Source organism: Anomalospiza imberbis, chromosome 3 (genome assembly GCF_031753505.1).
Source record: "Anomalospiza imberbis isolate Cuckoo-Finch-1a 21T00152 chromosome 3, ASM3175350v1, whole genome shotgun sequence".
Lineage (NCBI taxonomy): Eukaryota > Metazoa > Chordata > Aves > Passeriformes > Viduidae > Anomalospiza > Anomalospiza imberbis.
In genome coordinates this window covers 88,926,459-88,950,542 of record NC_089683.1, presented here as the reverse complement: position 1 = coordinate 88,950,542, position 24,084 = coordinate 88,926,459, and the positions used below count along the sequence as shown (strand labels likewise).

At 37.9% G+C, this 24,084-nt stretch overlaps 2 protein-coding genes across 14 annotated transcripts in view; one reads left to right on the top strand and one right to left on the bottom strand.

The window, feature by feature from the left end:
• The window catches only part of RAB3GAP2 (RAB3 GTPase activating non-catalytic protein subunit 2), a 116,090-nt gene that overhangs the window by 21,598 nt on the left and 70,408 nt on the right, over positions 1 to 24,084 (bottom strand). For 2 of the 13 annotated variants that reach the window (XM_068185602.1, XM_068185600.1), the window contains exons 2-11: positions 22,719 to 22,798; positions 11,490 to 11,569; positions 8,133 to 8,256; positions 6,578 to 6,659; positions 4,604 to 4,651; positions 4,425 to 4,500; positions 4,179 to 4,280; positions 3,010 to 3,109; positions 1,293 to 1,391; positions 351 to 499 (exon numbers count right to left, since the gene is read on the bottom strand). In XM_068185602.1, the coding sequence (XP_068041703.1) occupies positions 351 to 499; positions 1,293 to 1,391; positions 3,010 to 3,109; positions 4,179 to 4,280; positions 4,425 to 4,500; positions 4,604 to 4,651; positions 6,578 to 6,659; positions 8,133 to 8,256; positions 11,490 to 11,569; positions 22,719 to 22,798 (940 nt within the window). Of the gene's footprint in view, positions 1 to 350; positions 500 to 1,292; positions 1,392 to 3,009; positions 3,110 to 4,178; positions 4,281 to 4,424; positions 4,501 to 4,603; positions 4,652 to 6,577; positions 6,660 to 8,132; positions 8,257 to 11,489; positions 11,570 to 21,001; positions 21,167 to 22,718; positions 22,799 to 24,084 lie in introns of those variants that run through there. The other 11 variants (XM_068185604.1, XM_068185601.1, XM_068185603.1 and 8 more) reach the window with 10 other exon arrangements.
• LOC137471358 (acrosin-like) overlaps positions 1 to 24,084 on the top strand; it is a 183,231-nt gene that overhangs the window by 152,599 nt on the left and 6,548 nt on the right. The window lies entirely within an intron of this gene.

Sequence of the window (24,084 nt, the reverse complement as noted above, 5' to 3'; positions counted from 1 at the left end):
TACAATGTACTCAGGTTGTGTTGAATCAAAGACTAAAGACCTCCCAATATCCATAAGATGCATGTTTACACAATACCAACATAATTTTTCAAAAACATTAGTTTGCAATAAATGAACAAATTTGAAAAAATTACTTATCACACTCAATTTAAGATAGAAAATAAAATTTCTCAGTAGCAGGAACCCATGCTAGACACTACTATCATATCCACTCCATATCACTCCAGTTCCAGAAGATCAAGAAGGGGAAATGTCAACATAAAATGAACATAAGAATACTTCAGAAATACTCATACAGCAAAAAAGATAAATTATTCAAAGTTTCAGCGAGTCAGCTTTGTAGTACATACCTCCAGGGCAAAAAAGAACCCAGTGAAAGGATTGGCTCCAACAGTAACATATTGGGACATGGCAGGTGGACTGTTTTTTATAGCTGCATTATATCCTCCTATATTGGAGGCAGTCTTCATTTGATCAAAAGGACACAGTGTCATGATGCCTAACAAAAACATTAAAGTGAATGTCTTACACATTCAGAACAGAGGCATGCAATTGCTCTAAAAGCATAAATATATTCCTGCCTTTTTGACTGACCAGCCAGCATTCAGGGGAAAGGAACAGCTTTAACCACAGAAATGCCAAACAGCATGGCAGAAATAACCTAATGGATTGGGTTAATTATAGAGCACATCTGGTTTGTTCAGAAGAAAAAAAATTCAGCAGAGTTCAGCAGCAAAAATACGTGTACCAAACTCACTTCACCTGCCTTGATAGCAGCCTTCTGACCTCTTAGCTGCCTTTGTAGAAAGGGTGGAAGAGAAAGTAAGCTTACTGTCCCTCAGATACGCACAATAACTGAGGCTTCTGCAAATTCCTGAAGGGTAAAGTCTTTGAGACCCTATGAGTCAATTTGTCCTTTTTGGAAAGGAAGCATCTCAAATTTAATTTTCCTTATGTGTTAGACTCAGGAAAGACCCATACTAGTCTTAACCTGCCTGCCAGACAGTTCTGACAGGAATGGAAATAACTGCATCTGATCTGGTCTCTCAGCTGTTTCTGACCAAGAAACAAAGAATAAGACAGCTACAGCTGTAAGAGGGAAGACTCAATCAGACCAGAAAAGAAAATAATCACCAATATTTTTGATAGTGGTTAATGAGATCATTCACTGTGACAGCCTTCTCTCACTATGTATTTCTATCCAACCAGTATCACTAAGTGCTCTCAACCAGAATTTAACTGCATATTATTTTCTTTTTTTTACATACTTGAACTTAAACAGAAATGCTTACCAATACTGGCATGGTCAACAATCGTATCCACATCTTGCAAACCCCATTTCTTATAAGCTAATGGTGGAGGTTGAACATTCTCATTGCCAGATGCTGCAGCTGACAAAAGTCAATAAAGCACAAAAAAAAAATATCTACTGAATCAAAGAGAAAGCATAGCACAGAGGGAAAAAACCACCTGATGCAATCTGAAGACACAAAATAACCTAGTTTTAAGTTAACATGCATTGGAACATCTATTTAAATGGCCTTTGAAATACTCACCATCATCAAATTAAAACATTTTTAAAAAATTAACTGAACAGAACTGCACATGATACTCCATCATAAATACATTTTGTGTATTCACTAGCTAGTATGGTGTAATAGCAGATAGTGTATTCACTAGCTATTATAGTATAATACTCTGTACAATTTTTAAAAGGGACTACAGTTGATTTCTGTGGTTTGGGCATGTTTAAGTGGAAACTTCTCCACCCAAGTACTTGCAAAGTCAGAACACTCACTAGATATGTAACAGTGGGAGGTAAGAACAGTGGTAAGACTAAACCATTGAGTGTTACTTTCAAAATATCTATTACCCGAAATATAGATGAACAAGAATGAAGGAAGATACAGCACTCCAGCTGCAGATATTGCAACAAGCATTGAGTCCTTCTCAACACCATCCTTGTCCCATCTATCACACAGTACTGTCACATAATTCTCCTCCACTCCCTGGAAACTGAGCTTGTTTCCAAATTAAGAGTATGAACAGGCACTGAATTAAAGGAACAGGATCAAAGTCTGCACAATCCAACAAGGTATGAAAAGCTCTTAGACATGAACACAACAAGCAGTGACCACCACTGCCATCATCACAGTATTATCACTTCCTATAAAGTTTTTCTTGGGAAGAAGAACATTCTACAGACAGTGACATACTAAGAAGCACCTCAGCAGTATGCAGTGGCTTAATGCCAGTGGGCAGCTGACCACCACACAGCAGCTCGCTCACTCACTCTTAGTGGGATGGGGAAGAGAGTCAGAAGAGCAAAAATGAGAACACTTGTAGGCTGAGATAAAGACATGCATGCAAACCAAGCAAATAATGACTTTTCTTCCTTATTTCGTATCAGCAAGCAGCTATTTAGCTACTTCCATGAATGCAGGGCTTTATCATGTATAACAGTTGCTTGGGAAATCAAATGCCGTAACTATGAAGATTGCCCAGGTTTTATTTCCAGGAGTATCATCATATGGCACAGAGTATCTCTTTGGTCAGTTGGGGTCAGCTGTCCCAGCTGTGTCCCTCCCAGTTTCTGGGAACCCCCAGCCTGCTCACAGTCAGGGCAGTGTGAAAAACAAAAAAAGCCCTGACACTGAGCAAGCACTGTTCCACACCACCAAAAACATCAGCATGCTATCAGTGCTGTTTTCATCACAAATCCAAAACACAGTCCCATACCAGCTACTAGAAAAAAACAACAAAAAAAAAAACTCTATCCCAGCCAAAACCAGTGTACAGTATTATGGTGAGCATATAGAAGACAGTCAATACTACTTGGACAACTTGGGCTCTGGGAACATTTTCTGTATGCAGTAGGTGTCAATGTATTGATGAACAAGCAAGGAAGATCTAAATTCCACTTTGATTTTATATTTAATCTAAGCAAATTTCCTAAAAAATAAAGAACTATTAACAGATTAAAAAATAAACATTTCCCTTTACACGTACCTCTTGCTACCTGATTGCGACATGCACGAAGGGACTGGAAGAGGCTGAAGCCATCAATTGTCACAATTGCTGCTGGGTACAAGATACTTAGTTCCTCATTCTGGGGGAAAAAAATGAGAAAAAGGAGACAAAAAATAGATCACTGCTACTGTTAGAACAGCTTATTTCTGGCTTTTTATACTATTAACTACACAAAGATGAGGATTACATCCAGAGAGTTAATATTGAACAAGCCACAGGCAACAGACTAAGGTAAAACTACAGAAATTCAGTATTAAACTCTCCCAAAAATATTTTCTATTTTTATAAATGTTTTCTTTTTTTATCTTTTTTTAATAACTTCTTTGTTTGCTTAATATATCTTATGATTTACATAAGTTACAGTAGCTTTTGAAGGTGACAGAAAAACAAGTTCATCTAAAATGTAAATATCACAGTTTTAGGAAGCCAAATTGTGAAACTGGATTAATGCCTGCCTGAATTACCACTTGGGCACATAAATGCTAATCTGGTGATACAAATTCAAGAGTCAGATTCCTTAATGCTTCTGTATTTCAAAACTGATCCCAAAAATGTCACACTAAATCATGTATTTGTACAAAGCAAACTTGGAAATTTCTGTGATTTTGTTCATTTTCCACATAAAGCTTGCCAACTCAGTCAAAAGCAAAGAAAGCTGCCTTCTTTACTAAATAGTCTGAGTTCTGCAGAGCCTTCTCTGCAGGAAATACTCATAATGACATGGAGGCACTTAGGCCTATAAATATTCTTTTAATTTCCAGCTATCTTCTATGTGAAATAATTAAGGTAAGTTCTTAAGAATGAGTATGAATAGCTCTTGGCACCTGTCAAGTTACATTTTTTTCCCTTCATCAATGCATTATCATGATTTTTTTGCACATAAATGAATAAATAGAAAATGAATTAACTACTCCTTTGCAGACAGAGAAAAATAAAACAAATCAATAGCGCTAATACTCCAAAAGATATTCTGAATCCTCAAACTATACAGGTATGAATACATCTAGAACAAGAAATCAAGCATCTCTTGTTCTAAGGAATTGTCCTCCCATCAAAAACTGGTAAAGGACACAGAGGATTCACAGAGAAGACTCCCTTCCATACCCCATTAACACTGGCACTTCGCTTTTGAAATAATCTGACAAAACCTGTTCTGTGACACCAGGATGCCTGGGAATTTCATAGGTCCTGCACTTTAGCTGTAGGACAGGATCTTCATTCAAAAGCTGTGCAAGAAGCAGTACTCCACTCTAGAAAAGAAAGGATAAGAAGCATGAATATTTCAGTCCCTTTTCTCGGGGAAGGCAAAAAGCACAACCTGCAGGGAACAAAGTTGAAAACACCCAGATGTTTATGCCAAGAGCTCCCTTGTCCTGCCCTGATGAGAAACGCACCTCGGTGTAAAACCGAACGTAGCCAGAGGTGAAGCCAACCACGATGCACGTCCAGTCAGGGCGGCCTGTGGAGCTCCTGTTTCACAAAGATACACTCAAGTTAAAAACAAATCCCACTCTAAGCCAGACACATAGAAAAGTGTAATGTAATGACATTAGTGATGCATATATATCCTTACCTCTTCTGACTTGCCAGTGGAATGCACAATACGCTACTCACACATTCACTAGAAACAGAAACACAAAATTAGTGGTTTCCCTTGTTGTGAAATTTTACTTCACGCAAGAGATCTTGCCATATCAGCACTTTGAAAGTTTTAATAATTTGTTAATGCAGCACACCATATATCAAATTCACAGTTAGAATCAAAAAAAGTCCCTTCATTTTAAATACATCTTCAATTACAAGTTCAAGAGTGCCCAAATAGACTTTTTGTACCTTGTTAATGCTGTCTTTCATAAATCACACACTGATTATTCTGTCAGTCTGTTCAGCAGATTCAAGCTGAATTTCATGTGCCTAAAGGTAAATTATTTCTTCTGATCTATAATGATCTGTCATAAAAAATCACTTTGTTTTTTTTTTAAGAGCTAACTGAACCATACGTATCAAAATTAATTTTTGAAATATGCAACTAGGTAGATTTTATATCCACTGCTTTTTAGTGCCTTATAATTTGAGAGCATTTGAATATGGTCTTCCCAGTTAATGCAATAACTGAGCATGCTCAACAACAGGCAAAGCATGCAGAAGGCAAGCAGATGCGAAGGCCTCAATATCTCAAATCAGAAGTTATTTAACTTTAACCATGATGCAAAGTTTTACACTGTCTAGGGAAACAGAAGCAGTACAAAGGTTTTATGAGACATCATTGAAGTCAAGATGACGTCCCAAACAGCACATAAATGCCAGCAGTACTGTTTATTTTACATTTTATTTACATTTCGGGTCACCTCCATTTCCAAAAGTGTGGTTAAATAAGCAGGGTAGTCAAGTAGAGAAGGAAAGCTTTCTAAATGCAAGGTCAAGATGAGTTGCAATTTCATTACATCCTCAAAGCAACATTAAATATCTCAGTGACATCTCATCTTGCAATAGCAAAGCTTAGTCACCACAGAGCATTCTCAGTTGAAGGCAACTTTGGAGAAAGAAAAAAAAAGACCAAAAAAACCAACTAAAACCAGTCAAGTCTTTTGACAATTTGACGGTAATTAACATATTAACACCTCCACAGAATGATAAATCAAAATGTATTGAATATAAGTGCCCCTATCTAAACAGAGCTACCTGTTTCATAGGGCAGCATCCCTCAGGGCTGTAACAGTAGTAAGAAACATACCCTCAAACAGAATTTTATTTTTTTTAAACAGAAGATGTCAGGGAAATTTCAAACACAGCAAGAGCAGTTTTATAAAAGGATTATGATTTTTACAGATTGGAGAGAAGCTGATGAAGTCAACACCTCCTGCAGCAAACAGAAGGTAGAAGGCATCAGGGAGCATGTTCAAAGGCAGACAGCAACTCAAGGCTGCAAATGTAACAATCTTGCAAAGTGCAAAATCTTATTCCATATGGGAGATTCAAAAAAGCATCTGTCTGGTTATTTGAAGAGAGATGAAGCAAAAATATTGCATAAATACCAAATGTATGACCAAAGCAAATTTTCCAAGTCCCTAAGTGACTTAGAGCCCAAAACCATATCTTGATCAGAGAGGTGACTACGCTTGTTTGAATGAGGTTTTGAAAATGAAGAGAAGCATTTCTAGAACAACTTCATATATTTCCAGTTGCAACATTCCCTAAGAAAATTTCATCTCTACTATAAAAGATTTTTCAAAATAGTACTTTTTTTCCCTTCTAGAACAAGAATTTATAAAAAGCATGTCTCAAGTACACACAAATACACTGATTTGCAGAGAACCATTCTTTTAATTTGCAAGAACTTGTTCTGTGATACCACACAATACACAGGAGTGAGCTTTGCAGCTACTGTTTCCCATGAGCCATGTTACTGTATTTGTTTCCAATGCTAATATACATAAAACCACAAATGCACTCAGATGAAAGGAAAAATAATGCAAGTAAAAAGCAGGTTACTAATTGTTAAACATGAAAATAACATCTTAAATCACAGCTGCATTTCAACACTTACCCTTCTTCAACATTCAGAGAGCCACTCCAACCAACAGCATATTGCATTTCTTCCTTTCCCTTGTCACTGTGCTTCCATTTAGCTGCCATGAAGAATAAAGACACCATCTATAAAACCCCAATGTTTTGCATCTCACAAATGTAGTTCTAGTTTTAATTTTTCTCTTTGGTACAATACATCCTACCACACTTAGATTAAGTGCCAGTTACAAACCTTGAAGAGCATAAAGGTAAAAATATGTTCTTAGTGACTTTTCTAAAGGACTCATATGTTTTCTTAGAAATTTACATGGAATAAGATACTAAAATTTTGAAATACTTAGGTTTGTTTAAAAATATACAGTAATCCATCAAATTTTAATAGGTTCAATTCAGGAAACAGTGATCCTTAGAAAAGAAGTACTAAGCAAGGAAAATCTTCTGGGGACACTACTGAACACAAGCTAAAATGAATAGAAAACTTTAGTTTTAACTGCCAAAAAGAACATAAGTACTCCACATTAAATCTGATAATCTTTAATCATTGCATCATAATTCAAGGTTAGAAGACACCATACGTTGTTATTCACAGGGTGCTGTTACAGCTGGCATTTGATTGTTGAATCATCTCCCAGGTGTCAATGGATAACTGAAACTAAATTAATGTTGTGTGCCATTTGTCTGACGCCTAAAAACTGAGGCACAGGTACACTTCTGCCCAGTGGCGGACAGTTGTCACTGTGAAGTTCATCAGAGGCAGTTCTCCAGGAATTTAAATCACTTCTTTATGCTCAATCCAATAAGAACTTCATGAGGAGTACTGCTGTTTTTCCAATTTTGATGACAAATTAGCAACTGGTTTACAGCAGGTTTGGAAGAGGCAGCTTTGCAGGGAATGACAAAGCAGTACAGCAACTCAATACAATCTGCCCAATTACACAAATCTGAGTTTCAACACTGATTTTTTGTTTTAAAATGCTATAATAGCCCCCATATCAGGATGTTTCCCTTCATCTTCCTCACATGTCACCCACTGTAAAAGACAAGAACCCCAAACAACAGCACATCTGTAAACAGCAGGATGCTGATCAGTGTTCATATATTAGCAGTGACACTTTTAAAAGCTTCCAGAGTCCTACTTTAGAGTAAAATACAAAGCCACCCATTGTTCAAGATGGTATTCAAGAATTTTATATCCAAGGTGGAATTTCAAGAAAATTCACATTAATACTCCTTTCCAAGAGTGATACTGGCTTAGGTAATTTTTAAGGGATTCTTACTGAGAAAAATTAATGTCACTATCTCTGAGCATTTTAAAACAACTTGGTAGTTATAACATGTGTGCATTTTATGTGACAAAATAGTTTCCAAAAGGTCAAAGCACGACTGAGAAGTAAACACAAAGCAACTTATTTGACAACCAGCACCTAGAAAATGCATGATGTGTACTATAATATACTTCAAAATTCTTGAAGGTATGACTTGGGGGATAAACAGAAAAGGAGTAGGGCAAACAAATCTTGCTCTGGTTACTATAAAGTGTCCTGGCATAAACACTCAGTGGAATGGATACTCACGCACTAGAAAGACTGCTTTCTGTTCATTAGCTATTACCATCAGGTCATTGGTTGGTGACAAGGACAACACACAGTCCTGAAGCCAGTAATTTCGCTGGTTCTTGGAATTAGATTCCTCTTCTTCCTACAGGTAAAAGTTTTAGTCAATGTATGCAACAATTTTTAGACACAGCAGAACTTGCAAGACCAACGAGAACAATCTGGCTTGCCCTCCATAGCAGTGCTGAATGGACTTTTTATTACTGACCACATCACTTCAGCTCCAATTTGCATGAAAAGCTCTGAGAAATGCATCAGCCTTGTACTAATTCTATGTGTTTGCAAAACAGAAAACAAAGAAGTAATCATCACCAGCTCTACTCAAATTCATCTCTTTTTAAAGAGACACTAGGAGAATGAGATCTAGTTTTGAAATCATTGGTTAGAAAGTGGAGAGAATCTCTTTAGTTATTCTCATTACAATCCATACTCAAAATGAAGAACTTATCCAGGCTCGTACATTGACCAGCATTAAGCAAATACATGCACATATGAAGAAGGTAGCTAAGCTGGTATTCACATGTCAACAGGTATCAGGTGCCTTTCCACAAAATAACTTCACAATGAAACAATTCCAAACTAAATGGTGTCCAGTGTTAAAGGTATCAAGATGGGTAAGTAAAAGTTTAGATACCATCCTCATGTATAAGAGCATAAAATTATATCTTTTTTCATTGGGGCAACAAGCCAAATATTTTATTGTGGCACAAACAAAGTAGCTCCTGCTAATCATAGTTCAAAGTCAGGAAGTAACAGCCTTGGAGTGAACTGCTGCAAAGTCTCAGAGTTCATACTCCTGGTTAGTTAGATCCATCTTCTTATCTAATCACATCACAGCAACATGCTTCCCTTGTCCACAGAGTCCATTTGCACTTCCATATCCAACCCTACCTCCTCTTAGCTCTGCAAAATATTACTCCATCCTTAATATCTCAAAGCAGCTATGCACAAATAAAAAAAAAACAATTTCAGTGTGATCATTTTCTGATTCATTCTATTTATTCTGTTATAGTAAAGTTTCATCTGCTTGAAAAATCTGCCCATTTACTCCCAGCAGAAAAATAAACATCAAACTGTAGGAAGAATTTGCATGTCATGCTCTTAATCAGCTATTCATTGTATTTATTTCCTTGCACCATAAAAATGGTCACTGTACACATAGAAATGTGCTGTGTATCCATGATAAAGCCTACATTAGCACACTACAAAAATTGTTAACTACCGTTGTCCACACACTCTCCTAATTTGTGTAAGAACTTATTTTCATGTGATTTTTGTCTGTTGATGGATGCCACATTCTATAGCAACAATTTCCCCCTATTTACTAGCAGTTCTCAAGACTTTACAAAAAGGCAGTGAAGTTATCTGAGATACTTGTGACAATTTTAACTCCTCATGGCAGAGATAAATGTGTCATGTGCAAAAACACATAAGCAAAAGCCAAAGAAAAGCCTTGTACTAATTTTTAATGTCATGATTTTCAGACTGAGGAAAAAGAAACAAAAATTAAAGGCTTGTCAGAATATTAAAAGGAATTACAACAGCATTCCAGGCAGAAAATTTAAAATAATCTGTAAGCATGAACAAAGAACTTGAAATACAAAGACATAATACATAACTATCTCATATTAGCTAAAAAGACAAGTTAAGGGTTAAAACAGGAAAAGCAGGGAACTTGTCAAAACAAACTTAAAGGTAAAAGACAGAATGATTAAAATCTGCATTTAAGAAAATATATCATCATTCCTACAAAACAACTAATCAGATCCATAAAAGGACACCTTGTAAAAAAAACAGAACTTTTTTAATTTTCAATGCTTTTTTAATTTTCAATTTTAATTTTCTCAGAAATTGCTATGTTCCATGAAATAGATACTTGTCCAGGGCACAAGTAATTCCAAGAAACAATGCATCTTTCACAGCTATAATGCAAATCAAGAGTTAAAAGCTTTAACAAGGGAATTGATTGATATATTTTACCAATAATTCTCACACACTCACTTCGCTGTGTGTTTAGACACACAGACTTCTGTATTTATAATGCTCCTACAAATAGCAACCTCTTTGCTGTGTATGACAGCAAACTCTTCCTGAAGTTTGGCCTGGAATCACCAGTAACTTCAGAGGAAAACATGCAAGTAAAGGATGCAAGAATGATGTGAACCACCTGGCACAAAAGTGTGACATTTAAAAGAGTGAAAAACTGAACTATTTCAATTTAGAAATGCCTGCTTGTTCTATCACATTACAACAAAAGTAGAAAACCAAGTATTTGTTCCACTCATTCAGGAAGTTATAAACTTTACAGCACATCTAACAATGATGTGGCTTGGGAAACACACTCATTCATGACAATTAGAGTGCAGCTGAGTACCCATCCTATTTAAAAGGTTTTATACCCAGTCATTCCTGACAGTGTCAGTGATTCATCCCTAGGAGACATCATGCTCATTTCAATTTGTCTGTCACCTCAGCTGAAAAATCTGTTTCTCTGCTGGATAGTCACAAGGATACTGTCCAACAGCTTGGGCATCCTTCCTACACACTGAGAAAAAGTCGGCAGAGAAAGGGTTTGCAAGTGAGGTGAGGTCTGGATTCCTCAGAGCTCTTAGAGGGAATTAATCAAGTAATTCTGTTGAGATGATTCATTCAGGTGCAAATGATTTCTACAAGCAGCCTCACCGACATCTCATCAAGTCAGCTGGCAGTTGGAAGGCTCAGCCTTACAAACAATTAACAGACCAGCCCTGCTACTCTCAGTTGAACAAGTTGTGCAGAGGAATGTTTTTCCCCTTTTAAAGAGCAATTGTGCTGTTCCATCCCACATAGGTAGTTTAAGTCCTCCTGCAGCACCAGCCACACATCACAACATAAAAGGAGCATTAGTGATCCTTAGGAAGATATCTATCATCTTCCTAATTCCAGTAATTCAATATTTAGGATTTTTTTGATTTATATTAATTCATGATTCACTGCCATGCCCTACTGTTTCTGACTAGATACAGCACAAAAAGGATGCCCCAGGGTGCAGCAGCACAGGAAGATATGTGCATACTTTGGTGAGAAAAGCCCTACAGAACACAAGCATATCAGCAATTATCACAATAGGTAACATCCAAGTTATATTTAGAAAAAAACTACAGGAACAAGGGACAAACAAGCAGTCACATTTAAAACACAAGTCAACGCCTTTCTTGCCCAGGTGACAGTTACATAGGAGGAAAAAACCAAAACACCACACGCACAAACTAATGGAAAAGTCTTCTATAATAGGGAAGTTAGCAACAAATATATATATATGTATACACACACACATACATATGAACTTACAGGTTCTTGTAATTCTGCCTCATCCCAGGCTCCCCAGCCACCATCTTCCCAGCTTGTTGATTTGCCTGCTTTAAGTGAAAAAAGACTTGTCACAGGAGGACAGCATAGGCAACAAAATTATCATTTCCCTTTCCACATTAATGCATTAAAACTTTTTTTTATGACAGATACTAAAAGAGTTCTGCTGAAAGAACCCTAAAGTGTCTTCTTTTTCTGTATTTTATTAACTTCCATTTCTGACACTATGGAAGAGTACTAGCAGGAGATGTACCCAAGATAGAAAAGGGAACAATGGTACAGGGAAATTAATCTGTGACCACAAAACATCTGTGCCCAGAGTAATGCAGATCCCACCAGAAAAGCAAAAGCTGAAGGTTTGGCCTCTGATGAGAAAATGAGCACAAGGATCTTGGTCATTCACATCTTTGCATGACAACAAAAAGGAAAACTAATGAGACACTGATCAGTTTCAATTATGTCATTCAGAAACCTCAGAGTAACCACAAGCTCAAAAAAATACCATAAACACCTGAGAAAACAGAGATTAATAGAGAAAGGCCTACTTCTTTAGTTGTAAGACTGAATGTGGAAGTTCTTTTTTTTCACCTAAAATTACAGAACTTGAAATAAATTGAAAAGCCACAGGCATTTAGTAGTAGCAGATGTACAATTCTCAGAAACTACCACCCCTGGGACCCTCAATAAATCAACAATCATCATTGTAGTTCAGTAGAAAAGCCAAGGACTGCTTCCATCCGAGCATACACTCAAGTGAAATCTGAAGCAGTAACATTGACTCCAAGAGTTTTCCAAGGATTTCTTTCAAGTATTTCCATTAACTGTTGTCATGGCAAATTTGACCTTAAGAAGTTTAAGCATATTGTCTCAAACAAGTTTAAATTTACTTCTATAAAGCAAGATTCTGCCATTTGGAGGGCCAAACAGTACAGACAGGAAGGTTTGTTATCAAGAACAATTTCATTTGGTCTAAAAACCCGTAGTTCTGTTGCCATCACACAAGGAAAGGCTGAACAACAAAACAGAAATCTGTAATCTCTTTGTATAGTTATATTTTAAATCTTCTGTATGGCTAATGAAGACAAAAACCTTTGAAAAAATATTTTCATTTTAGACAGAAACTTTTCCCCAGTGCTGTCAAGAAGGTATTTTAGGAGGATGTAGAAGACATAATGCCCACTCCATTTTACCTCTGTAAAATGGAAAGGTCTGTACCATCTGCAAAATGGGCAAGCCAAGCAGTTTTACTGCATCATCATCAATGCAAATATAAGCACACAGCTATTTCAGACATCACTATATAAGCAACAAGCTTCCAAGGGTCACAGTCTCATCTTGCATTTGAGGTTGAAAATTTTTGCAGTGTACAAACATACAAAGGAAAATTATGGCAAATACTGTTAAATATAGTAACCACAAGAATAAAACAGTAGCTAACTTCAATGTTTAGATTAAGATAGCTAATAAAACTCTACTGCTGTTTGCATTTTAGTATCTAAAAGATTTTTTTAAAAATCCCCTTCCTATAAAAATTGTGGAGAAAGAAATCTGTCCATGTGCCATGGTCCAGAGAGAAACAGAACCATATCTAAGAAACACAGCTGGGGCCAATGTCTTCCCTGCAGCACAGAGCAGACCAACCTTCCCAAGAAACCTCAGTCACTTCAGTTCTGAGACTGAACACCCACAACATAAAACTGCAGCTGTGAGGATTCTTGCTGCCTCTGTAAATAGCCACAATTTTGTGGTAGTTGTCATCATGCTGGGATGATACTAGATAAATGAAAAAAGATGGGAAAATGATGTAATGGTGAGTCACCATTCCACTGATGAAACTGCAGAGATCTTTTGGAACTGTGTGTGGCCTGCTCTGCAATGCCAGCACCCTCTCCAGCTTACAAGCATTTACAAGCCCACTCCTTCATATTCATCCTCCACATTGGATAGATCACCCCAGGATGTGCCATCATATGTATTTCTCAAGGCCTGCATCCATCTTGCCTTTCTTCCACACATTGTTTCTTATTTTAAGAAATAATGAAATTTAAATTCTTATTCACATCTTTCTTATTATTTTCATGTTTCACCTATGCGATGAATAGTGAAGCAAGGCATTAAACAACAAACAATCCCTGGAACAATGGACAGAGGAGACACTGTCAAAGTAACTCAAAGCACCAGTTATTCACCTGTGCCAGAGATTTATAAACTATTCCATGGAGGCTGCCAGCTTGCACAGCCTTTCCCACCCACCAGCACTTGATGAGGTTGGTCAAGTCAAAGTCCAAGTCCACAGGGTCCAAGTTCTGTTATGATGAAGATTTTTAAAAATCCCCCATCATTTCCTTTAGTAACATTACAGATCAGATCTAGCAACTGTGGAACGTAACACATTATCTAGTGACCAATACCTAAGCAAGACCTAAACAGTTGCAACTGATCATTTGCATCATTTTTTCCAGTCCCTTTTCAGGAAAAAAAAACCTAAAAATAAATCAAACTTTCCTGCACAAAACTCTATTTCCATTCAACTCTACCTCTGACTAGTAGCAGATGTTTTATAAACAGAGATTACTACAGAGATTGCAAAAATAAAAGTTCATCTACTGTATTTACATGAACCACTTAATTCTTTAATTTGAAGCATATAGCATCAGCACATTTGAAATTTAAGAGCTGGTTTAAATGCTGCACATGTGCAACACTGGTGTTAATGCATAAGAAAATTCATTTAAGCACATTTATCTTTAAACATAATACCCACGAGAACAATTTTTACCTATAAGCATGTTTTGTTTAAAAGACAAGAACAGAGGAGAGAGAAAAAATAGCAACAGATCTAAACCACCGATGTCTAACTGGCATTTAACAGGTCAAATTCAATAGGAAAGATGTTTTTACTCACTTCCCAAATTACAGAATAGACAACTGAGCACAGAGAACTGCCTGTGCCCTTCCTTCTACAGCAGCACCATGACCTGGAGCAGGTACCTGAAACCTTTTCTTCCTGCCCTCCCATTTACATTCCAAATCCATGCAGGAGGTTATTGGAGGCTGCACTTGGACACATGCAATGAAGTCCCATCCATGCTTTATGAATATAAAACATTACTAGGTAATAGTGCAAGAAATGATTGCTTAACTGCGAGAGTTGCAGGTTTTCTTCCATGCATGTTTACTGCAATTCTGATACCACTGGATTGCATAATTACAAAACAAATAGAAGCAGTTTCTTTTCTCTTCAGGCCAAGGAATTTTAGAAACAGCTTAGAATCCTCTTGCTGCTCAGGAATCATAGAGCATTTATTCCCAAAGCTCCTCCAACGTGAGGACTGACAAATACATAAGGCTTTAAAAGTTATAATGTATTTGTATTTACAAATACATTACAAGGAAGCCAACATTACAAGGAAGCCTCTCTTGAGATTAGTCTTATATTTGTTCTCTCTTCTCACTTCAGGCATCCTTAAGTGGGGGAAAAAACCCAAAAACACAACTAAGTTAGTCTCCTAATCACAAAAATAACCACTTGAGCATTTTTTCTTCCTTAAGGAGGTCACACTTGCTTTCGACAAAGTAAAAAATTACTAAATGACCAAATAAAAAATAATCCAGGTACTTCATAGATTTTTTTTTTGTTTAAGTAATAGTGCAAGTTCCATGGCTTACAGTTATAACTTAACCCCAAAACCAAAACTTGAAATACCAGAGGGGAAAAAAACAAAGGCCATAGGAAACAAATGAAACTGATTACATACAAAAAAAAAAGTATTCTATACTTTTTCTCAGATGCAAGCAATGCCTTAAGTTAGAGCAAGAAAGAATGAAGGCTGTGCTGTAAAGGAGATGTTACAGCAGCAAAAACTCAGGTGAGAAGATAATTTGGATGAAGTACTCTGACAGCATTCTCTCACATATGCTGAGAGCATGTCATTTACTCTTCCCCATATCTGAGAAGTATTGACTGCTACAGAGGCAACCCAATTCATACAGAGTGCCTGTTTTAAAGACCCTTCACAGGAAAACTGAAAGAAAGAAATACTATACATAAATACTACAAGCTGGAAAGGGAGGATCTGATTAAAGAGGCAATGAAAAAGAGCTTGTAAGAAGAGTATTCAATAGGAATATAACTGATTCAATAAGATTGATATGGAAGCAGTTAACAACAACCCTAATGCTAAATGCAATCTAGAATTTCATTTTATAATGTGTTTTTTTTTCTTTGTAACCTTGTTGGCAACTCTGAAATAAAAAGCCTGGCCTTCTGTATTTCTGAACTAAACCAGATGATCCAGATAAAGCAAAGTGTACAAATCCAAAAATGTTGTTTAGCGGAACAGAGCTGAAGAGGACTTTTCAGGCTGCTGTCAATGTAACAAGGCAGGATTTTGGAAAGGAGTTTCTCTGACAGGATTAAGCCATCATTTCTACTGCAAAAAGAAGCAGTAACGTGCCACCTTTTAGCTCTGAGGAAGCCCTCAGGTCAGGGGATCAATTTTTTTCTTCTCCTGAATAAGAACAAACTCACTATCATAAATGGAGATATCATTGCTTGGGAACTCTCAAGGTCAAGTTTGGGTTTGTTGGCTTTTTTCCTTATTAATTTCATTTAGGTAATGGGAGATAAACACACCTGGGAACTAAAAATATCTGCACATCAAGAAAGTACTAATTTTTCTGATTCATCTTAACACCCCTACAGTTTATCTAGCAGCAGTCCTTGCTGGTTATGACACCGAATTGCTGTCATCAAGCCTATGAAATGTTTTAAAACACAGTTCAAGCTGTAAGTGTACTAGAAGAACAAAGACACCCATTGCTCTAAATAAATTGTAGTTAAGATCTTCAGTTTATAAAGATCATACAAAATTTTATCTGTCTTGCTCTACTTTCTGTTCTGTTCAGGTAAACATCCATTAATTATTTTCTGGATGTTAAAATTCTGTCATGCCTGCAAAGCTTTATCACATATTGCAGATAAGATGGATTTTTTCCTTCATATGCATGTCTTTATTTTAGACAGCTTTACAAGAGCTTTACAAGAACTGTTAGAGCTGTTTCCTGATCCAGCCAATAGCAGCCCAAAACCTCTTCAACACAGCAAGATGTCAAATTAAATGTGGTGCAAACACTTCCTATTCCCAGTATATACACAGTTAGAACAGCAGTTTTCAGAGCCACTTAGACACCACTAGGCTCAGGCTCCACAGAGGAGTTGTGCCTCATCAGCAGCATTACTCTTCCCAAGACTCTTAAATTCTCATGCTTAAGTTCTCATTAAAATATGAAAAAGCAGTCCAACCTTTTTTTTTCTAAAGAATAAAGATAAAGCAACTCCATATGAAGCATCTTTAACCAGCTCTCTAACACCAGGTTTATTTACTTAAAGCACATGAGCCAAGATCCAATGCAACACCTGTTATTCTATTCTAATATGGACAATAAAAAGTAGCTATATTTTGCTTCATGGCAGATCAATGGTCAGCTCAAGCAGTCTATGAACATTTCTTACATTATTCCAGCATGGCATCAGTGGCAATTTTAACAGATGATTGCATAACACAAGCACGAAGCACACAAACCCTTCCTTCCAGTGTCCACTAAGTGAGCAGGAAACAGGCACCTGCAGAAAGTGACTTCACACAAGGCTCAGACGAGGAGGACAGCTTTCTTTTCCTCCCAGTTTACCAGACAAGTGTATTCTTGGCACAAACAAGACAGCCTGTTGGGCTACAGGAAAAACTTAAGTGAAGTTGTAGTTGATATGAGCTTCCCTTCATCTTGTTCTACTGTAGAATGTTTTTTAAATTCTTACCTGTACAAAGAAAGGGGGGGGAAAAAAATCAAGTCCCCTTGGAATAAAAATCCAGATTTTTTTTAAATTTACCTACACCTATATTTTTACTATATACAATACTTTGCTAAGCCTTTCAAGTTAAATTTGAAGTTGACATTGTCAATTAAATTTTATATAAACAAAATATACTGATTTAAATACAAGATGACAAGTTACAGGTTTTTCACACAAATTAAAGACATCTAATTTAAAAACTGGACTAAAGTCAGTATCACATCGTGATTTAGAAATGTATACTGCCTGCATTTTCTGAAGCAAGCAAATTCTCTTCATTTAAAATGTTACTGCAAAAATGCTTTTACAATAATAATCCTTAATTTTATTGCAGCAAATACATTCACAGAAAATACTTTGGTTCATTCTGTTAGAACTAAAATATGGCCTAAGTTAAAACAGCATTAAAAACTTCTTTGCTCTATAACTAAGAAACAAAGAAAGACAAGGCCTACAGCCTCCACTTAAAACCCTAAACCCCACAAATTGAAGATTCCAAAGGCACCTTTTCAAAAACATTTGTTATCCAAAACCTGACAGGAATTCTTGAAAATTCTACTAAACACTTGAAACATTAGGTTATGACTGAAATAATTTGTTAACTAGAATGACCTTTGTTAAATAAAAATATTTAATATATATTTGTTTATTTCCCTAAGGTAGCCATAATTTTTAACTGCCACCTTTAAAGAGTTTTCACACAAATGAAGCATAGCTTTAAAAAAGAGAAAGTAAATGAAAGGTTCTCATCCTTAGTTAAAAAAAATACGTAAGAGTTTTGACAGGTGCTTGCTGGTATTTATATAATTGTTTGCATAAAAATAACGACAGTTTAAGTTTTATTTCAGAGCAAATTAACATCTTCTTTGTTGAAATTATTAGCATAAAAACCCTAGAATTTATTTTTTCCCTACAGAGTAAAAATCTAAAAACAGACTAAAATCCAAATTTTTAAACATGCAACCTTATGAAACTACTGTTTTAAAACAGTACATTCTGTCAACAGAAGAGTTTTACCAGGGAAAAAGCATTCCCTGATAAAAAGCACAATTTATTCACTTCTAATTTAAGATACCTTGGCACGTTGGAGCAGCACTTCCCCCTTGTCAAACACAAATGCATCAAGAATTTCTGCTTCAAAAATCACTAAGTTACAACCTTATGTCTAAACCACTTTGGGAACTCTCACTTGCCGACATTTATACTTATTTATCCTCTGTGGGGTCTGCTGTCGTTGGGCCTCACCCCTTGATTGGGGTGGCCCGGAAAGGCGGAAAAGTCTCTCCTCCAACCTGAGCTTCCGAAGAAAGACTCAGTAGTCTTCAGTCGTTCGGTCTCAAGGTAGTTTATTGTATGTTATCTAAAAAATTTCTCCCCGAGCTGCTGCAGTCCATTCAGCAGTCAGGCAAAGGCACACTCCGATGCCCAGGGGGCTGGTGCCCTCTCTTATAATCATACATTGCATATTAGATGTTTATAGTTTTTCCCCAATGCCCATCACCTATATTGAACAGTGACTTTCTACTGAGTGCCAACATCACCAAGAACATGGAGGTTAGGAAGAAGAAGGAAAGAGGACAGGGCACACCCAAATCCCTCCATCTTTGAACTTCTCTGTACAAGGCCTAAAACCCCCTGTACAGCACTCAAAAATCCTTCCTTTCATTTTGTGACTACTTCTATTATAATATCTAAACTTCTGTGATTTCTTGTTCTTCCTGCAAAGTTGGTAAATTGTTCCATGGATCAAGTTCAAAGCCACAGGGGTCTGTGGCTGCATTCCAGGGTCTGAAATGCTTTTGACCTGGGCCCGGAACATCCAAGAGTGTCCAAGGGACATTCTGGGTTCCGACAATCCTCAACCATGGAAACAGTTGTAGTAGCAAAAAATTACAGGCACAAATCCAAAAGATTTCAATGACTCTAAATGAGCATTATTTTGAAAAACACTCACTTCTGCCTCAATGACTGAATAAGCAAATATAAAAATAGTCCAGAAGACAGACAACTCACTAAAATGAAACAGCAGACATGCATCCTCTTCACTTCTATTATTTTGGTAGCTTTACAGCATACTAAATATTTTCTCTTTATGGCTGCCATTTGATAAATCCACTGCAATAAAATATCCAAGTTATTTTACACAAACATTTCTCATGTACCATTAAATAATACGAAAGTATTTTGATTTCTTTCAACACCTACTTTTAAAAACACAAACGCATTCCAATCCTTTGCTTTTATCTTCAGAATTCAAGAGATACTAACAGAAGCCTTCTACTTCCAGAATCTCTCCTTTAGATACAGATGATACCAGAGAAAAGCCATGTGGAACTTGTTATGCATTTTTCAAAAACTATTAGAGTTACAAAACAAGCAGCAGCATAAAACTGTTTTCTACCAAAAGTTTTGCACACAGAAGTTTTAGTGGCAAAATTAACTAGCTGTACATATAATGTACTTTTAAAGGTTTTTAACAACTTTTGTGTCATCTTTTTAACAAGACCTGTAGTTACAGGATAAGGACCAATAGCTTTAAACAGGGAATAGATTTATATTGTATATTAGGAAGAAGTTTTTTATATAATAAAGATGAGGCACTAAAACAGGTTGCTCAGAAAAGCTGTGGATGCCCCATCTCTGGAAGTGTTCAAAGACAGGCTGGATTGGGCCTTTGAGCAGCCTGGTCTGGTGAAAAGTGTCCCTGCCCACAGCAGGGGGCTTGGACTAGATTAACTTTAAAGTTCACTTCAAACACAAACCCTCCTATGATCTCCCATCTTCTAATTTCCCCACAGGCATTTTAAACTTTCAAAATAAGCACCTCGATATTTTCTCCTAAAGCTCTGTCCACAGCTGGAGGATCCTCATTAACCTCTTCAAACACTTTCCTTCCCTACTGTTGTCAGAAACCAAAAAAACATCAGTCAGATATAGTTTGTATATTTTGGCGGGTTTACACCTATATACACACACTGTACATTTTTCACAGTATGCCGTAACAAATACACGAAACAGTGTTTCAATTCCCTGTGGTTTCTGTCCTGGACATGGATCTGTTGAGAATGCAGTTTCCTTGTCAAGCAGCTCAGCCTGCACTGCCTCACACAGCAGAAACCTGGTCCACAACTTCACACTGGTATTGCTTTAAGATTCGTTGTCTTTTAATTTAAGCTGCCAAGCTAAACCTTCAGTACACTTTCAGCACGTTCTGCATTCCTGGATAACCTTACATGCACGACGTGTGTTGTCTTTAGGAGAGCGTCTTCAGACGCACTCCCAGCAAGAAACCTACAAATTTCTAAAGTTTGGGGCACGCAGGGTCTGTAGCCAATGAACTTCACCTCCACACTACGGGGCAAGGAGTGACACCTGCGAACAGCTGCGCACCTGAAACTTCTGGACGCCAGGAAAGTCTGACTTTGCAGGTGAAGATGTGGCAGCTACGGCGAGACACCCACCCTGCACCACAGGAGCGACCCCAAGCACTCGGCTAACACGGCCACCCCAGCGGGCCGGGGCTGGCAGCGCGGCGCCGAGCGAGCGCAGGGCCCGCAGGGACAGCTCCGCGGCCGGACGGGCCCCGCGGGGGCGGCGTGCACAGCCCCGCACCGGGGGCCGGACTCACCGCTCTCCTTGCCGGCCGCGGCGCTGCCCTGGCGGCGGTGCGGGCTCAGGAAGTCGCGGGCCAACTCCAGGTCCTGGAAGTGGGCGAAGGGGACGAGGGCGCAGGACATGCTCCCGGTGCCGGTGGAGCCGGAGCCGCGGCCGCCACCCAACCCGGAAGCGCTCGGCACTTCCCTCCAGCCCGGCGCGGCCCCCGCACCGCGCATGCGTCGCCCCCGCGGCACGGAGGGGAGGGCGGGGCGGGGCCCGGCCCGAGCGGGAGGGGCTGAGGGAGGAGCGCTGAAGGCACCGCCCTCCAGGGCACCCCATTGCCATGTTTAATCGCGCTTTCTCTGAAGAATTTCCTCCCGACGTCCGACCTGAGCTTCCCCTGGCGCTGCTTGAGGCCATTTAATCTTGTCCTGTTGATAGCTGCCTGGGAAAAAAGTGCCATCGCCCACCTTCCCACAAGCGCCTCTCAAGTAGCTTTAGAGAGCTATGAGATCATCCTTGAACATCCCTTTTCCAGGCTAAACAACCCCAACTCCCTCAGCTGGATTTTACCATCTAGACCTAATATTGAACTAGCACAGCCCAAACCCCCCATGTTATTCTGATGAATAGAAAACACCTTTTATGGTTAGTGAGAACAGGGTTTCTTTCAGTCTTGATTGCTCTTGCAAATACAAAGTTTTTATTTGGATTTCATGTCAACCCATTTCTATTCCTTCTCTGGACACTGCAGCATCTGAATGACAGCAGCAATTATGATGATTGAGATTTGCTGTGGAGTGACATTGGTACAATGCTGACAGCTGACGTGCAGCTTCCAAAACCTCCTCTTCAGGTCAGGAATAACAAGAAAGCATGGGAAGAACACCAAGGGATGTTTTCTGGACCCTGAGGAAATACAAATTCCCCTAGGTATAAGACTTGATGAATTTTTTATGGATCTTACTTGACTAGCCTTTATATATGTACACACACACACACATATATATGTATATAAGAAATCTGTTTCTTATTTTCTCACAGGGCTCTTTTATGTGATAGATAGCAATGTGTGTCTAGCACATAGCAGACATAACTGAGAAAGCAGAAATAACTTTGAAAGTCCAGTTATTCTGCAAGTTTAGTCTGTGGTCTAGGTCTTCTACATAGTCTTTAAATACCTTCTAAGATTAAACAAATTTTTACTAAGAGAAGTTTCATGCCAAAATGGGCTCCAGTTGGAATGTCCTAAAGGCACAGACTCTAACAGGTTATAAACTCCAGAAAATCTCTTGTGAGATATGCAAAGAAACTGGCTTTAATTTGCCCTGACAACTTTTTAATGTCTTCAGCTGTTCTATTTTGTTGTAGTGATGTACTGGTTTAAAACCCAGTGGGAAAGTTAACCCCACTGAACTGCATCTCCTCCTCCGCCCTCTTCCAACAAGCGACAAAACATTAGCAGGAATCACAATTTTACTGAAAAGCTTGTTATAAATCCAGTACCAATAAAAGAGGGCACAAAAAAGGCCTACAAGAGAGTATTCAGCATGGAACAAACACAAACACTTCCTGAAGAGAGAGACCCTGGCATTGTTTCTTTTTCCTACCTTTAATATAATTGCTTTGATATAGTGCGCTATACTACCCTGTACTATACACTACTAGTAGTTTTAACTTTTGTATTGGTTAAGATCTTTCATGTACTAATACATCATAATGAATAATTCATTCTATATAAGATATACCTGAGGTGGCAGCAATGAGACTCTGTGGTGGCTTTATCTGGGTGCTGAGCAGCCATGCAGTCCCGACCCCTTCCACGGGTCTGGCAAAAAGATGAGGAGCTTTCTGCTTCCAGCACCCCAGATTTCCCGCTGATACCACAACCCCACAATGAGGTAGGTGGTATTGAATTAAAGAGTGCTAGAAACTCCATGTCTTTTCCTCTGTACCCAGGACAAGTATTCAGGACACAGTAATTTTGCCCTTGGCAACTACAGGAACATTTTGTGTTTAAATTTCAAACCTGTGGCTCCTCAGGCAATACACAGGTTAGACTTGAATTTAAGCAGATGAAAAATCCTGTGGCTGTCCAATAGAGAGTTGTTCAATCCTGTTTTTCACAACAAGTGTAGAATTACATGATGTGGAGTAATAGGAAGGATACTCTTCAAAAACAAGGTCACAGTGTGAGAAAGGTTGAGACAAGAGGCTAGTAAATTTGCAGATGCTCTAAGTAAATTTATAAAGCCTGTAAAGAAAACTATTTAATGACATTTTAGAATTGTAATATGCACAGTCACTAGTAATGTCAACTGAATTAATAAAGAGTATGCAAGAAACTGAATTAACAACATGGTTTGTCATTCATTAATGAAGCTTTCATCACATTATGAAAATTTTCCTCATTAGAGAATAGTGAACAGTGTAAGACTGTCATATCCCTGCCTGGTTTGCTGTACATGAAGAAGCTAAGAACTACCAAGATACCAATGAAAGCATAAAATAAGGCAATGAATACTCAGTAAATAATCTGATATTTCAAGACAGTTTTGAGTACTGATAAACTCATATTAACACTTTGGCTATGCAATAACCATTTGTGTATTTGTTATAAGTTCAATAGTTCCTAATTTGTAATGATTCATTATACATATATGGATGGCTACAGAAAACAAAACTACTTTGAAAAACATCTGACATAATTTAAGTTCCTAAAGACATTCAGATAAACACTTAATAGCTAAAATTAACCATACATTTCCAGTAAGAATAATAATTTGCATTAGAATACATGCTGCTGAACAAAGACCTTAATGCAGTTTACAAAAATAGATAATTAGGTTATATACAGATTTACACTACAGGAAATACTGTTAATGATTTGTTTAGGGTCAACACAAGAAATTACAAAAGGGAAAGGCTTCAAAAGGAGAGAGAGTAGGTTTAGATTAGTTATTAGGAATAAATTCTTGACTGTGTGGTTGCTGAGGCACCAACATGGATTGCCCAGAGCAGCTGAGGAGGCCCCACCACGCAAAATGCTTGAGAACAAGTTTCTGAGCCAGGCTCTGAGCAGCAAAATTTAGTGCAAGCAAGCCCGCTCTGCCA